Raw genomic sequence first — 15,313 nt, 5'->3', positions numbered from 1 at the left:
GCCGCCCAGGCATCCCCGAGGCCCAAGCCCCGCCCACGTCTGCGGCCGCCCAGGCCCGGGGTCCCGCCCCCTTTCCACAGAGTTTCCCAGAAGCCCCCGCGGCGCGCCGTCTCGTCACATCATGGCGACTCCCATGCATCGGCTCATAGCCCGGCGACAAGCGTGAGTGAGGGGGCCGCCTGGGACCCCCCACCCCACCCCCGCCCGGCGCGCCGCGGGTTGGGGAGACGGTTCGGGAGCTGGCGCCGGGGATGCCAGGGTCCGGAGGGGAGGGTCCTCCTGCAGGGAGGCGGCGGGCACGGCCGTTTACCTGTTTCTTCTCGGGGTTCGGCCCGAAGAGTTAAGTTTGGCGGCGCTGGGGGCAGCGTCTCGGTGGAGGGCGGTCGGGTGAGACCCAGCGGGGCCGGACGGGGAGCCCCAAGAGTTGGGTCTCGGTGGTGTTTGGTGTCCCCTCTGCCAGCCCCCAACGAGCGGCCAGAATCAGCCCGAAGCCTCCCCTACCTCGGTACCTTTGCTTCGGCTGACGGTAAACTCCTGTCATCCTTCCCCTCCTCTCCTCCCCACACCTCGTGCAGACCTGGCCTCCCCAGCTGGCCTCGACTGCCTCTTCCCCTTTCTTCGCCGAAGACTCTTCTCCTAAGCTACCTAGCTAGCTCCTTTTCTGCCATTCATTCCCTCTTTCAGTCAATATCAATATCTGGCAGAGCAACACTCCCATGAGTGTAAAGATTGAAAGAAAAGGTATTCGAGAAAAGAGCCTCTCTGCTCTCTGGGAGCCGACGTCCTCTGTCACGGCGAAAACGGTTGATAAGGTGAACAAGCACACGCTTTTTGCAAGAAATAAAGTTGGGACGTCTGAAAGAGCAATGCTTTCTTTAAGTTGGGTGGACTGAACTTCAGGGGACTTAGCTTCAGACTTGGCTAAAAGTTGAACCTCGACCTGCAAAGAGAGATTGAAGGGGTAAGAAAGATTCTAGAAAGCATTTAGAAAGAGGAGCCAGACAGTGTTATCATTGCTCTGAGGTTGGAAATTTTTGTTGTTGGTGGTGCTGGTCCTGGGGCTTGAACTCAGGGCCTAGGCACTAAGCTTTTTTACTCAAAGCTAAAACTCTACTAGTTGAGCCACAGCTCTACTTCTGGCTTTTTTTGGCAGTTAATTGAAGATTAAAAAAAAAATGTCTCCTGGATATTCCTGCCTTTGAACCAGATCCTTAGATCTCGGCCTCCTGTGTAGCTAGGATCACAGGTGTTAGCTGGGAAGAATTTATTAACTGAAAGATCTCTACTGTATCTAATGAGCAAGCAAAGCAGCACACAGTAATGCAAAGATAATATACACAGGGGTTGTTTCAGGTTCTTTTTTTTTTGGAAAGGATCTGCCACTTTGTCATTCAGCGTTTTATGCCATCATCGTTTTTATCTTTGTATTATGTATAGCTCACAGTTGGTTAGTAGGGATGTCTATATCTATACCTAGTTGTGTGTGTGTATATATTATTTTTTTATTTTTATTTTGTCTGGTTGTGGGGCTTGAACTCTGAGCCTGGGCGCGGTGTCCCTTAACTCTTCTACGCCAGGCTAGAGCTCTACCACTATGAGCCACAGCCCCACTTCCCATGGTTAATTTGGCTTTGAGCAACCATCCTCAGATCTCAGCCTCCTGAGCAGCTAGTATTATAGGCGTTGAGCCTGGCAGGCTTTGAAGTCAGTTCTGAGACCAAGAATGAGGTGATAATACTTAATAAGATTGCTAAACTAGGTCACCCAGGTCCCAGGTTTCTCTTACCGTCTCTTCCTCCCTCTCCCCCCTCCCCATTTTTTTTCTTTTTTCTTTTTGTGGTTGTGGGGCTTGAACTTTGGGCCTGAGTACTATCCCTGAGCTCTTCAGCCCAAGGCTAGCACTCTTCCACTTGAGCCACAGCACCGCTTATGGTTTTCTGGTGGTTAATTAGAGATAAGAGCCTCAGGGACTTTGGTGTCAAAGATGGGGCTGTCTTTGAACCTTGATCCTTAGATCTCAGCCTCCTGAGTAGCCAGGATTACAGGCATGAGCCACCAGCGCCAGCTTCTTCCTCCTTTTCCCTTCCTCTCTCTCCCCTGTTTTTCTTCCCTTCTTCCTCTCTTTAGCTTGCTCTTTCAGGTGTTAGTTCCAAGCTTGGTTAGGCTATTTTAGTTACAAGATGACTGCAGTATGTATGGTCCTTTAATTGAATTTCAGTTCATTACATTTCATTGGTGAAAGGAAGCTCAACCTTGAGCCAGGCATTGCGGTTTGGGAAAGTGACTGAATTGGTCATGTTATTATTTTCCAGTCTACCCAATTGAGTGATTTGGTTATAACCAACTGTGTGCTGGGTGAGTAAATCACAGAATGTAAATGAATACTGAACTAGCAAAATCAAAGATCCATTGTAAATATGATGTGAAAATGAGACTTCCAGCATATAAATAATGCTGTTTCTTATTTAAGAAATTTAACAAATGTGTTGTTACAATGTACATGTTTTTGGTAAATGTACTACATAGAAGAGGTAAATGTTACCTCCAAGAGCTTTTGGTCTTGTTGGAAGAAAATGATACAGAATAAAAGTTGTCAGCCCTGCTCCATGGCTCACATCCTAGCTGCTCAGGAGGCTGAGATCTGACGATCGAGGTTCAAAGCCAGCCGGGGCTCTGAAGACTGTGAGACTTTTATCTCCAATTAACCACTAGAAAATGGGAAGTTGAGCTGAGACTCAAGGGGCAGGGCTGTAGCCTTGAGCTGAAAGAGCTCAGAGACAGTGCCCAGGCCAGAGTTCAAGCCCCATGACCCACAAAAAAAAAGAAAAAAAAAGAAAATAAAAGTTGTCATATAACTTTACCCATTAAGGCCAGTTGTTGGTGGCTCATTCCTCTAATCCTAGCTACTCAGGAGGCTGTTATCAGAGGATCCTAGTTTGAAGCCAGCCTGGGAAGGAAAGTCTATGAGACTTTTATCTCAAATTAAGCTGGAAATGGAGCTGTGGTTCAAGTGGTAGAGCATTAGCCTTGAACACAAAAGCTCAGGGACAGTGCCCCAGACTCTTGAGTCCAAGTTCAAAGACTGGCACAACCAAAAAACAAAATTTTTTTTTTTGGCGAGGGTGTCCTACTCTTGAGCCACAAGAGTTTTCTAGTGATTAATTGGAGATCAGAGTCTCTCAGCTTTGTATTTCCTGGCCTGGCTTTGAACGGAGATCCTCAGATCTCAGCTTCCTGTGTAGCTAGGATTACAGGTGTGAGTCACTGTGCCTGGCTTCAAACAACTTTTTTGTTTGTTTTGCCGGTTCTGGGTCTTGAATTCAAAGCCTGGGCACTGTCCTTGGGCTTTCTCAAGGCTAGCACTCTACCACTTGAGCCACAGCACCATTTCTGGGTTTTTCTGTGTATGTGGTACTAAGAAATAGAACCCAGGGCTTCGTGCATACTAGGCAAATACTCTACCACATTTGCGGCCCAATATTTCCTTCTGTTGTAGAAGAGGAAACTGGTTCACATAACAACACTTTATTAGCTGGCTAGCCAACTAGCCGCCATCGGGTCAGGCCTGACCCACTACTCAGGAGGCTGAGATCTGAGGATTTCAGTTCAAAGCCAGGCTGGGTAGGAAAGTCCATAAGACTCTTTATTTCCAGTTAACCACCAGAAAACTGGAAGTAACACTGTGGCTAAAAGGGACAGAGTGCTAGCCTTTTTAGCACAAATGCTCAAGAACAATGCCTGGGCCCTGAGTTCATTCCCCACAACTGACAAAGAAAAGATCATATAGCTGTGAATTGAGGAATCAGGATTTGTTTAAAGTTGTTATTATGAAATATGACACATGTTAAAAGCAATATAAATGTGCTCCTTAGTAAATTATTATTATTATTATTATTATTATTATTATTATTATTATTTTACCAGTCCTGGGGCTTGAACTCAGGGCATGAGCACTGTCTTTGAGCTTTCTCAAAGCTAGTGCTCTACCACTTGAGCCATAGTACCACTTCTAGCTTTTCCTGTGGTACTGAGGAATCAAACTCAGGGCTTCGTGCATACTAGACATGCACTCTACGACTAGACTGCCTTCTGGCACAGGAAATTATTATTATTATTTTGCCAGTTCTGGGGGCTTGAACTCAGGGCATGAGCTTGGGCCCATGTCCTTGGGCTTTCTCAAGGCTAGAACTCTGCCACTGAGCCACAGCACCACTTCCAGCTTTTTCTATGTATTACCGAGGAATTGAAACCGGGCCTTCATGCATGCTAGGCAAGTACTTTTAAATGCAATATCCCATGTAATCATTACCCTGATTAAAAGATTAAAATATTGATATATAGATACATGGATATATAATAACTTAACCGGAGTCCTCTGAGCTCTTTTCCTAATCATAGCCTCCTTCATCCACTAAAAGTAATCACTATCCTAACATTTATATTAGGGGTTAAGGAATCTGCAATGGCTTAAGGAAGGGCATTGACAGAGGGGTCCAAACACAATACCAGCAATTGCAGAGGACATCCAGCAGGTTGGTGCTGGCACAAGACCTCAAGCAGGATTAGGGAACTAGCTGTCCAGAGGCAATTTAGCAAAAATTGTCATCCTCTTGAGACATCTACTTGGTTAGGGTGGGTAAATGGAGTGTAATTTCTTATAGGCTATTAGATTCTGAATAGAAGGGAGAACGTGTTCATAATGGAGGTCCAGACAGGCCGTGGGAATGAGCACAGGCCGGGGTGAAGGTGTGCAAAAAGGATGGGAAGATGGAGAAGGGCTGTGGATGAGATCCCAAGAAAAGTAAACAGCATCACCAAGGGAAGTGAGCAGAGCATTGCCAGGAGAAGCAGGTGTCGGGCTATAATGGGCAGTGGTTACTTGAGTGTCATTGGCCAAATAACTAAATGTATTAGGGATAATGGAAACCAGGTTTCTCTCTGCAGAAGAGAAGAATAGAGGGAAAAATAGAATAAGCCCTGTGAAGTTGGATTATAATGTCAATGTAAATGCATGATTTTCAGATTATTGAATGTTGATGTAAAATATTTGTATTTAGTAGTGTGTGTGTGTGTGTGTGTGTGTGTGTGTGTGTGTGTTTCCTAGCTCTGTCTCATGGGAGTACCTGGAAACAGCAATATTGCCATAGTGAGCACACACGTGCCTCTCTCTTGACTCCTAAGAAACATCAGTATTCCTTGGAGAAATGGCTGATTTCAAACTGGTATAGAAAAAAAAAGACACAAGATGAGCCTGATATTTTTGTTGTTATTGAACCAGAAAGCAAGAGGTGTTTAAAGAATGAAAGAACCATGTCAAAAGAATCCAAATAAATGGGGGCCACAAGTTTGGCCTAATGACAGAGTGCTTGCCTAGCATGCACAAAGACCCAGGATTCGATTCCTTGGTGCCACATTCATAGAGAAAGCCGGAAGTGGTGCTGTGGCTCAAGTGGTAGGGTTCTAGCCTTAAGAAAGCCCAAAGGCAATGAGTTCAAGCCCCAGGACTGGCAAAAAAAAAAATCCAAATAAAATGATGGTGGTGAACTATACCTCATTGAGTAAAACAGGAAAGCATTCATTGATACCTGCATGTGAGGGGGCCATATCTATAGTTCCAGCCATTTGGGAGGCTTAGGTGGAAGGATCACAAGTTTGAGTCCAGCCTAATTGTCTTAATAAGATATTCTCTAAAATAAAATGGAGTGGGAACATATCTTTTCGGTAGAGCACATGATTAGCATATGCAAATGCTGGGTGTTCAATCCTCCGTACTAAAAAAACATGTTATGATGCTTTTCCGGCTATACTGGAGAATAAACTCAGTGCTGGCTTGGCGGCGGCTGCTGCTGCTGCTGCTGCTACTTCTCCTTCTTCTTCTTTTTTTTTTTTTTTTTTAACCAGTCCTGGGGCTTGAACTCAAGGCCCAGCACTGTCCTTGGGCTTTCTCAAGGCCAGAGCTCTACCATTTGAGCCGCAACACCACTTCCGGCTTTTTCTATGTATGTGTTATCAACGAATCAAACCTGGGTCTTCATGCATGCTGGGCAAGCACTCTACCTCCAGTCCAAAGTCCCAACTCTTGGCTTGGCTTTATTTTATTTTGTTTATTTATTTATTTTTGGTGGCTCTGGTCACTTATTCTAGTTAAAGTTATATTTGTGAGGAGTCCTATGGAGTGACTCAGTACAGCAAGGAGCTGAGGCCTGCCAAAGACTACATGAGTGATCTTGGGGGAACTAATGTTTTAACTCAAATGGAAGTCTGTCCTACAAAATAACTGGTCTATAATTTTTTATTTTTTTATGTTATTTTTGTCATGGGGCTTGGACTCTGGGCCTGAGCATTGTCCCTGAGCTCTTCAGTGCAAGGCTACTGCCCTACCCCTTGAGCTCCAGACCACTTCTGGTTTTCTAGTGGTTAATTGGAGATAAGCTTGAGCTGGCTCAGCTGGCTCGCTAAAAGCCTCAGATCTCAACCTCTTGGGTAGTTAGGATTACAGGCGTGAGCCACTGGCACCTGGCTGATCTGCTATATATATATATATATATATATATATATATATATATATATATATATATATATATATATATATATTCATTTTTGTCAGTTGTGGGGCTTAAACTGTGAGCCTGAGCGCTGTCCTGAGCTCTTCAGCTCAGTGCTGCTGCTCTACTATTTGAGCCATAGCACTACTTCTGTTTTTTTTGAGGTGGTTAATTGGTGATAAGAGTATCAGACTTTTGTGTCTGGGTTGGCTTTGAACTGAGATCCTCAGATCTCAGCCTCCTGAATAGCTAAGATTACAGGTGTAAGCCACTGGCACCTGGCTGATCTGTAATATTTTAACAATGTCAAGGTCATGAAAAGCATGATATGAATAAGGAATTCTCCCAGACCAAAAGATTCTAAACAGGAAAAGTGCAAAAATTGGTGCTTCACTGAACTTTTTCATGTATAACATTATTGTACCATTTGGTCAAACCTAAACAATGTCTAATGATTAAATAGTAGGAATTAATCAACATTGATTTTTTTTTGATTCTTAGAGCATTTTATAATTATGTAGGAGAATGTCCCAGTTAATAGAAAATAAGCAGTAATTGGGTTAATGAAACATGGGATTAAAAAGGACTGGAAAAATAGTAATCTAAACTGAACTTAAGGTTTAAGTTACTTAAACTGTAAAAGCTAATTTGAGAGATTGTGATACTTCAAACTTTTGAAAGGGTATATAAAGGAAAGGTGATATTCATTTCGTTTTCTCCTCTCCCTTTCCGCATTGTGGGGCTCTAACCAGGGCCTTGTGCAATAAGCAGGTGTTCTGCCATTGAGATATACTCTCAGCCAGGAAAAACAATATTCTTACACTTATTTTCTGCCATAGTTCTGTATGAGTTTCTATTGTGAGTACTTGCAAGCGGAGTTGCTGAGCTATAAAATATGCCTATTTTGTGCAATGATGGCTTTAAGAAATTATACCAGTTTGTGTTTTGTTTTGTTTTTCCAGTCCTAGGTCTTGAACTCAGGGCCTGAGTATTAAGGCTAGAGCCCTGCCACTTGAGCCACAGTGCTACTTCAACTTTTTCTGTGTATGTAGTACTGAGGGATCGAACCCAGGGCTTCATGCATGCTAAGTGAGCACACTACCACTAGGCTATGCTCCTGGCCCCAGTTTGTGTTTTATTATGTTCCAGCCTGGGACATGAACGTAGCATCTGAGCACTTTCTCTGAGCTTTTATACTCAGTAGTAGTGCTCTACCACTTGAGCCACACCTTAATTGGAGATAAGAGACTGGCTTTGAACTGCAATCCTCAGATTTCAACCTCCTAAGCAGCTAGGATTACCCACCTAAGCCACCAGTGCCTGGCAGGGGTTTTTTTTGTTTGTTTGTTTATTTTTGAAATATTTATAACTCATTTATGTAATTTTTCTTTATGTTTTGTTCTTACACTTCCTTGTAAACCTTTATTGTTAGCCTAAATGTGTACTCAGCAGATTATACTGCCCTGTTTAACCAGTCATTCTGTACCATTTAGAATCTGACCTTTCTCCATTCTTCCCTACTTTGTAGTACTATGTATCTCATAAATTAGGTGTTCACATATACACTTTTTTTTTTTTTTTTGCCAGTCCTGGGCTTGAGCTCAGGGCCTGAGCACTGTCCTTGGACTTTCTCAAGGCTAGAGCTCTACCACTTGAGCCTCAGCACCACTCCGGCTTTTTTGTATGTGTGTGGTACTGAGGAATTGAACCCGGGCCTTTGTGCATGCTAGGCAAGCACTCTACTAGGCAAGCACTCTACCACTAGGCCAAACTCCCAGCCCCATCACATATACACTTTTTGTATGTATGGTATGTACATGTATTTCTAGACTGTTTTCCCTTGGTTTATTTGTGTGCTCTTGCTCTTGTATTTTTATACAGCAATGTCTTTTTTTTTTTTTTTGGTGTGGGTCTTGAACTCAGGGCTTGGATGCTGTGCCTGAACCTCTTTGTGCTCAAGGCTATACTTGAGCCACAGCTGAGCCACGGCGCTACTTCTAGTTTTTGAGTGGTTAATTAGAGATAAAGTCCCAAGGGGACTTTTTTCACTGGGCTGGTTTCAAACCATGATTCTCAGATCTCAGCCTCCAGAGTGACTAGGATTATAAATATTTTGTTGGTGGTGGTACATGATCCATTAAATTCTGCATATTAGTGCTTGGTGCTTGTTTTGTTTTGTTTTAGACAGAATATCACTTTGTAGCCCACTTGATACCAAACTCAAGCTTCCTGCATCCATTTCCTCTATACTGGGGATTATTGGCATGAGCCACAGGTTCTTAACATTTATGCTAAGAAATATATATTTTATATATATGTGTATATATATATGTATATATATGATGTTACCCTGTTCCATATCTTGATTTGGTTGTTTTTTATTTCCATGTTTATTCTGAGAGTTTTCAATCAGATTGTTAAAAAATGTTTTGATTGGATTGGGGATGTAGCCCAGGATTAAATTGCTTTTCTTTTCTTTTTTCCTTTTGCCAGTCCTGGGCTTGAGCTCAGGGTCTGAGCACTGTCCTTGGACTTTCTCAAGGCTAGAGCTCTACCACTTGAGCCTCAGCACCACTTCTGGCTGTTTTCTATGTATGTGGTACCGAGGAATTGAACCCCGGTCTTTGTGCATGCTAGGCAAGTACTCTACCACTAGGCCAAACTCCCGGCCCTTAAGTTGCTTTTCTAGCATGCACAAGGCCCTGGGTTTGATTTCTATCATTGCCAAAAATATAAAAATCTAGACTGTTCTCTCATTCAAATCAGTGGTTGTCTACTAGATAAAGTTATACTCCTGTTATTATACTATTGTATTTTTTATTTCCATCAATAAGTATTTATGAAACTTGGCTTTTTTTGTTATCTGAGTACCTATACAATTTCCATAATTTTGCCTCCTGTTCTTCAAAGCTTAAAATATGTATAGCTTGACCTTTCACAGAAATGTTTGCCTGCCCCGATATAAAGCCTTTCCTAAACTCGTTTAGTAACTCTGGTTATTCTAAAATATCTTATAGATATTTTGGGATGTGCTATATGCATGATACATCATCAACAATGAATAGTTTATTCATTCTTTCAACTATTTTTTTTTCTAGCTATATCTCAAGTCCAGTCATGGTCACTTCTATGTAACTACCTGAAAGGTTTATGCTTTGAACTATTTATTATACTGTCCATGCCTTAGTTTGTCATGACAATAGACATCAGTTTATACTTTATGTTGTTTGTGCATTTCAGGTCAGAAAGTGCCACCAGGCAGAATCTAAGACTTATATTCCATTTTTTGCTTTGTAGTGAAGCAAATAAGCAACATGTAAGATGTCAGAAATGCTTGGAATTTGGACATTGGACTTATGAATGCACAGGGAAAAGAAAATATCTACATAGGCCTTCAAGAACAGCAGAACTAAAGAAAGCTTTAAAAGAAAAAGAAAATAGATTATTATTGCAACAAAGGTAGGTTTATACATGGTATCCAAAAGGACTGTTTATTGATAATTTAATAAGATACTCTTTCATGGTAATTCTCTAGATTTTAATTATAATCCTAACTAGTTGTTAATGAATGCTTACTTTATGCCAGGAGCCATACTAAATACTTTGTATGAATTAGTTAATTAAACTTCAAATCTGCCATTATCCTCAGCTTACATATGAAGAAAGGAAACACAGAGGCATCAAGTCAGTGTCACACAAGTTACGTTAAACCACCAGCCTGCTCCCCCTGTTCTTAATCATGTCCCTTTAGTGCCTTAACCATCAGTGAAGTGACAACAAATAACACTGAGTTGGGAAAATCAGCTGAAATCAAACCCAGGGCTTTGTGCATGCTAGGCAAGCATTCTCCCACGAGGCCAAACTCTTGATCCCTGGCCTTCTTTTTTTTTTTTTCCCAGTCCTGGGGCTTAAACTCAGGGTCTGAGCACTGTCCTGGGGCTTTCTCAAGGCTAGAGCTCTACCACTTGTGCCACAGCAGCACTTCAGTTTTTTTTTCTAAGTATGTGGTACCAAGGAATCAAATCCGGGTCTTCGTGGATGATAGACAAGCACTCTACCACTAGGCCAAATTACTGGCCCTAGTAAACACCTTTTAATAGAGAGTAGATCTTTTAAGCAGAGTAGAGATTATGTGGTGACTTATGATCTAGGCCACTGACACACAAAATCAGGTCATTCTACCTAAAGATCCCAGCTTGCCCAGTGGATGTTAACCTCTTGAACATTCATGATCCACGAGGTAGTCATTATTATAAGAATGTGTTAGCGAATGATTGTTGTCCTTTATGTACTATGTTATCTCTCATCTCCTTTGCTGTCCCTTGGGTATCTCATATTGTTACAGTATCTCACTTTGTTATCTGATATATTGAATTTATTTGTATTTGGTTATTTGAAATTTGATAGGGAAGGGGGGAAAACCAAGACGGGAGGGGGGAGTGGGGGAGAGGGTAATGGGTACCAAGACATGTGAAAGGGTATCAATGTATGTGAATTAATGCACTTTCTATCTGGCAAATATCATGTAACCCTTTTATTAATTACAATAAAAAATTTAAAAAAAAATAAGAATGTGTTAGCTTGCACTATTACTCATTCCTCCTTGTGACTTAGCTCCTTACATGTGAGGAATGATTTCCGTGCACTCTAAAGCAGTATATAACTATGATCCCTCATCCTTTAATTCCTTCTTGGTAGATAAGGTTAATTTTCCAAATGTGGCAAGTACAGCCACTTAAACACATTTCATCAGCCACTGCTATAATCCTACACTTGTAATCCTAGCTACTCAGGAGGCTGAGATCTGAGGATCATGGCTCAAAGCCATCCCAGACACGAAAGTCCATGAGACTCTCATCTCCATTTAACCACCAGAAAACCGGAAGTGGCACTGTGGCTCAAGTGGTAGAATACTAGCTTTCAGCTGAACAGCTCAGGGACAGCACTTAGGCCCAGAGTTCAAGCCCCACAGCTGACGAGAGAGGCGGGGGGGGGGGGGGGGGGGGGGCGAGGGTTCCAGGTTAAATTAGTAAGACCCAGCTTGCCCCATTCTCTTGCAAGTGGGCTGGGGGGGGGCGGGGCGGCGCCTGTCAGGCCTGTCAGAGGGGCTCCTTTTGGAAGACAGAGGTCTGTGTCTAGCTGGAGTCTCCTTGGTTCCCTGCTACACAGTGTGTTCCTGCGTATTTGTGGACCCGGTCAGGCTGCCTGCCCTGGTCACTTAGCCATGGTGTGAGGGTGACAACGTCATCATTGATCTCTCTCAGCTTTGCTTCTTTTTGTGTCAAATGTGAGGGAGAGGGAGAGAGAGAACCATTTATGGTATGATTCTGGGGACTCAAATTAGAACAATTATATCAAATTTGTGTATTCAGTCATCTTAATTACTAACTCACCTGGCTCTAAAAGGTAAGGGTGCTAAAATTTGTTATGTAAGGGGCCTGGAGTTTGGCCTAGTGGTAGAGTGCTTGCCTAGCATGCACAAAGACCCAGTTCAATTCCTTGGTACTACATACATAGAAAAAGCCAGAAATGGTGCTGCAACTCAAGTGGTAGAGCTCTAGTCTTAAGAAAACCCAAGGACAGTGCTCAGGCCCTGAGCTTAAGCCCCAGGACTGGCAAAAACAAAATAAGAAAATGTTGCTTAAAATGATCATTATGTGGACTACATGTACAGTATATAGCCTACAATGGGAAACTTTCCATGTGGTTATAGCAAGCAATACCAATACTGTATTCTGAGAACATGTTACCATGACAGACCATGTGTTTCTCCAATGTAAAACAATTCTGAGAATGGTAAAAAGAGTTTTTTGAGCTGTATGTAGTAATTATTAACGGGAGCTTTTTTCCTCTTCTGTCAGCATTGGAGAAGCTAATGTAGAAAGAAAGAACAAGAACAAAAGGTATGTGTGGCTTTAAGAGTATTATGTAGGTAACATAATACTAGTTGGAAGGACAAGAACGATAACTTTAAAATAATAGTTATAAGGTTTAGATATGAAGTCTTTTGAGTAATGTCCTACTTTCTGATACTGTTTTCTTGTTATCTGTAATTCATTGCCTCCATTTCTCCTTTCCTATCTCCATTTCTCCTTTTCTTTTACCAGTATTGAGGCTTGAACTCAATTGTGTTTTTGCTTAGCTTTTTTCTCCTCAAGGCAGGTACTCTACAACTTCAGACACATCTGCCCTTCTGGCTTTTTAGTGATTAATTGGAGATAAAAGTCCCACAGACTTTGTTGCCCGGGCTGGCTTCAAACCTCAATCCTCAAATCTCACTCCCTTGATTATCTAGGATTTCAGGCATAAGCCTCCAGTCCTTGGCCTTTTTCTATATATTTCTAGAGTCTTTATACTTAGGAATAGTAGATGTTTTTGAAAATGTTTTAAAATACTAAGAAACTTTTGAACAGCCCTTATCCATGCTGAAGTAATTATAAATAAGGAATGTGTAAGGCTCGGGGTATGGTTAGCAGATAGAGTACTTGTCTCGATTGCATGAGGCCCTAGATTCTATCCCCAGCACTGCAAAATAAGAAAAAGTGAAAAGAAGAAACATGTATCACTGTATGTGAGGTTTAAATAGTTCCAGTGGTTACACTGCAGCGGTATTCTAGTATTTACTCCAAAGCATAATACACTAATTCTCTTTTGGTAACTCTTAAGTGTTGCTAAATGAACCAAAAGATCTCATAAAAGGAGGGGGCATAGTTTACAAATCAAAAGAACATCAATCCTAAAGGTAACATCGTAGCAATACTACAAGATATACATACAGTGTTATGTAACATTATTGTAAAGCCCTGTTAAATAATCATCTCCCCATGTACATAGCTTTGGTATTCATGAGGACATGAATTTTGAAGAAGCTGACCTTGAAGGTCAGTCAGCAAATGCTCAGTTCAGCCCTGCCCTGTGCATGATCTACTTCCCCTTTACTACCAAGGACATGAACTTTGACCTTGCTTTGGGACACCATTTGCTGTTTGGGAAAGCAGATTTCCATTCAGGGCAGGAAAGCCTCAGCGAATCACACAATGACTTAAACAGAACTCATGGGTCTAGCTGAGAACTTCATCACATACGCTGTGTAATTCATTCCCAAGAATCAAATACTGGTTTTTGAAAAGTTTAAAATGATTATTTTACTATATTTGGTCAAACTGCATGTAGTAAGTCCAGGAACAAGGTGGACTTACTGTATACCATTCCTTTTCCAATAGGTCTAAGAGTGTAACTAGTTCCAGTAGCAACAGCAGTGACAGTTCAGACAGTGATTCTTCATCAGATAGTGATGAAGAAACCTCTACCTCATCCTCTTCAGAGGACAGTGACACAGATGAAAGCTCCTCCTCTTCCTCCTCCTCGGACTCCTCCTCCACCTCCTCATCCTCCTCCTCTGATTCAGACTCAGACTCAGATTCCAGTTCTTCCAGTAGCAGCAGCAGCACAGAGAGCAGCTCCGAGGATGAGCCACCAAGGAAGAGGAAAAAGAAATAGAATTGTTCCCTCCATACTGGACAGACGGACTGAAAACCAGTGAGATTCTCAAAGGGGAATTTAGAAAACATTCAACTAGGTTAGCTGACCAAAATTTCTAGAGTTCAAAGGCGTCTAAGTGTTTCATGTTGAAAAGACAGAGTATTAATAATGGATTATATGAAGAAAGACTTACTTTGCGGTGGATTAAAAAAAAAAAACACCTTTAAGCTGTAGCTCTAGAACTCAATCAAAGATCAAATACCAGTAAATCTGTTTTTGTGATGAAGTTTATTTTTTTCCCTGTGAAATAAATTCCATACTTTAAAAAAAAATTACTGGTATGTTTGGGATGGGTTTTCAGGATAATATATCAGAATATTTGGCAAAGTATTTTTTTTGTAATGCTTTGGGCTGTGTTTGTTATGTAAGATTTAATACATTGTCACCATAAGAAGTTTTCCTACCATTAATAAATGTGCTCTGTGTTTACTTTTATGTTTGGAAAGCTATTCTACTTTTTGTCCTGATGCAAGATCAAGGAACCTATTAATATATTTAGACCTTTGGAATGCTACAAGTCTCAAGTTGTTCTGTCTTATTATTCATTTCCTCTGGTTCCTGAAGTTCTTACTTAGTTCCCCTTTTTTGAGAAATTCTAGTAAAATCTAAAAAGGGACAAAAATATGAATCTAAGGACTTAATTTTGGTGCCTTTAAAAAAGATGAAATGTATCAGAAGAGAAAGCAGCCATATATAAGGCTAATCTAAGTAAAAATGCTTTAAATATATTTATATATTAACATGCTGTAGAAAGGTACCATTCAGAAAGGAAAAGGAGATAATTTTTACAGAAAATTAGGGCAATGATGGTTGTCTTTTATTAAGAATTTTTTTTAATGCCTTCAATAAAGATTGCCTCTTCCAAATTTTGCATTTATGGTGTGAGTTTGTTTTTTTTTAAATAACTGGTCACCTGTGACTGTCGACTGCATAAATATAAGCAACAAAGGTTACTCTGATATATTTACATAACATATACACAATTGAAATCTAACATGAAAATTAAAATTCACAATGCTTCCTTTGATTTTGTTTCTGTGTGCAGGCATGCACCCATCCTTGGGCTTTCATTCAGGGCCTGACTGCTATCTTGGGTTTTTGTTGTTGTTCAAAGCTAGCACTCTACCACTTGAGCCATAGCTCCACTACTGTGTTTCTGGTGGTTAAATGGAAATGAGAGTCTCACAGACTTTCCTGCTAGGCTAGCTTTGAACCACAATCCTCAG

General features: G+C 41.4%; 1 protein-coding gene across 1 annotated transcript; it reads left to right on the top strand.

The window, feature by feature from the left end:
- Positions 1–2: 2 nt before the first annotated feature.
- On the top strand, positions 3–14,960 carry Zcchc10 (zinc finger CCHC-type containing 10). The gene is made up of 4 exons (XM_090321305.1): positions 3–162; positions 9,843–10,004; positions 12,407–12,448; positions 13,769–14,960. The coding sequence occupies exons 1-4, from the start codon at positions 122–124 to the stop codon at positions 14,043–14,045; spliced, it is 522 nt and encodes a 173-aa protein (XP_090177431.1). The 5' UTR covers positions 3–121; the 3' UTR covers positions 14,046–14,960.
- The last annotated feature ends 353 nt before the right edge of the window (positions 14,961–15,313 follow it).

Source organism: Megascapheus bottae, chromosome 29 (assembly GCF_031878675.1).
Source record: "Megascapheus bottae isolate mThoBot1 chromosome 29, mThoBot2.hap1, whole genome shotgun sequence".
Classification (NCBI taxonomy): Eukaryota; Metazoa; Chordata; class Mammalia; order Rodentia; family Geomyidae; genus Megascapheus; species Megascapheus bottae.
This window is presented reverse-complemented; position numbering and strand designations above follow the sequence as displayed.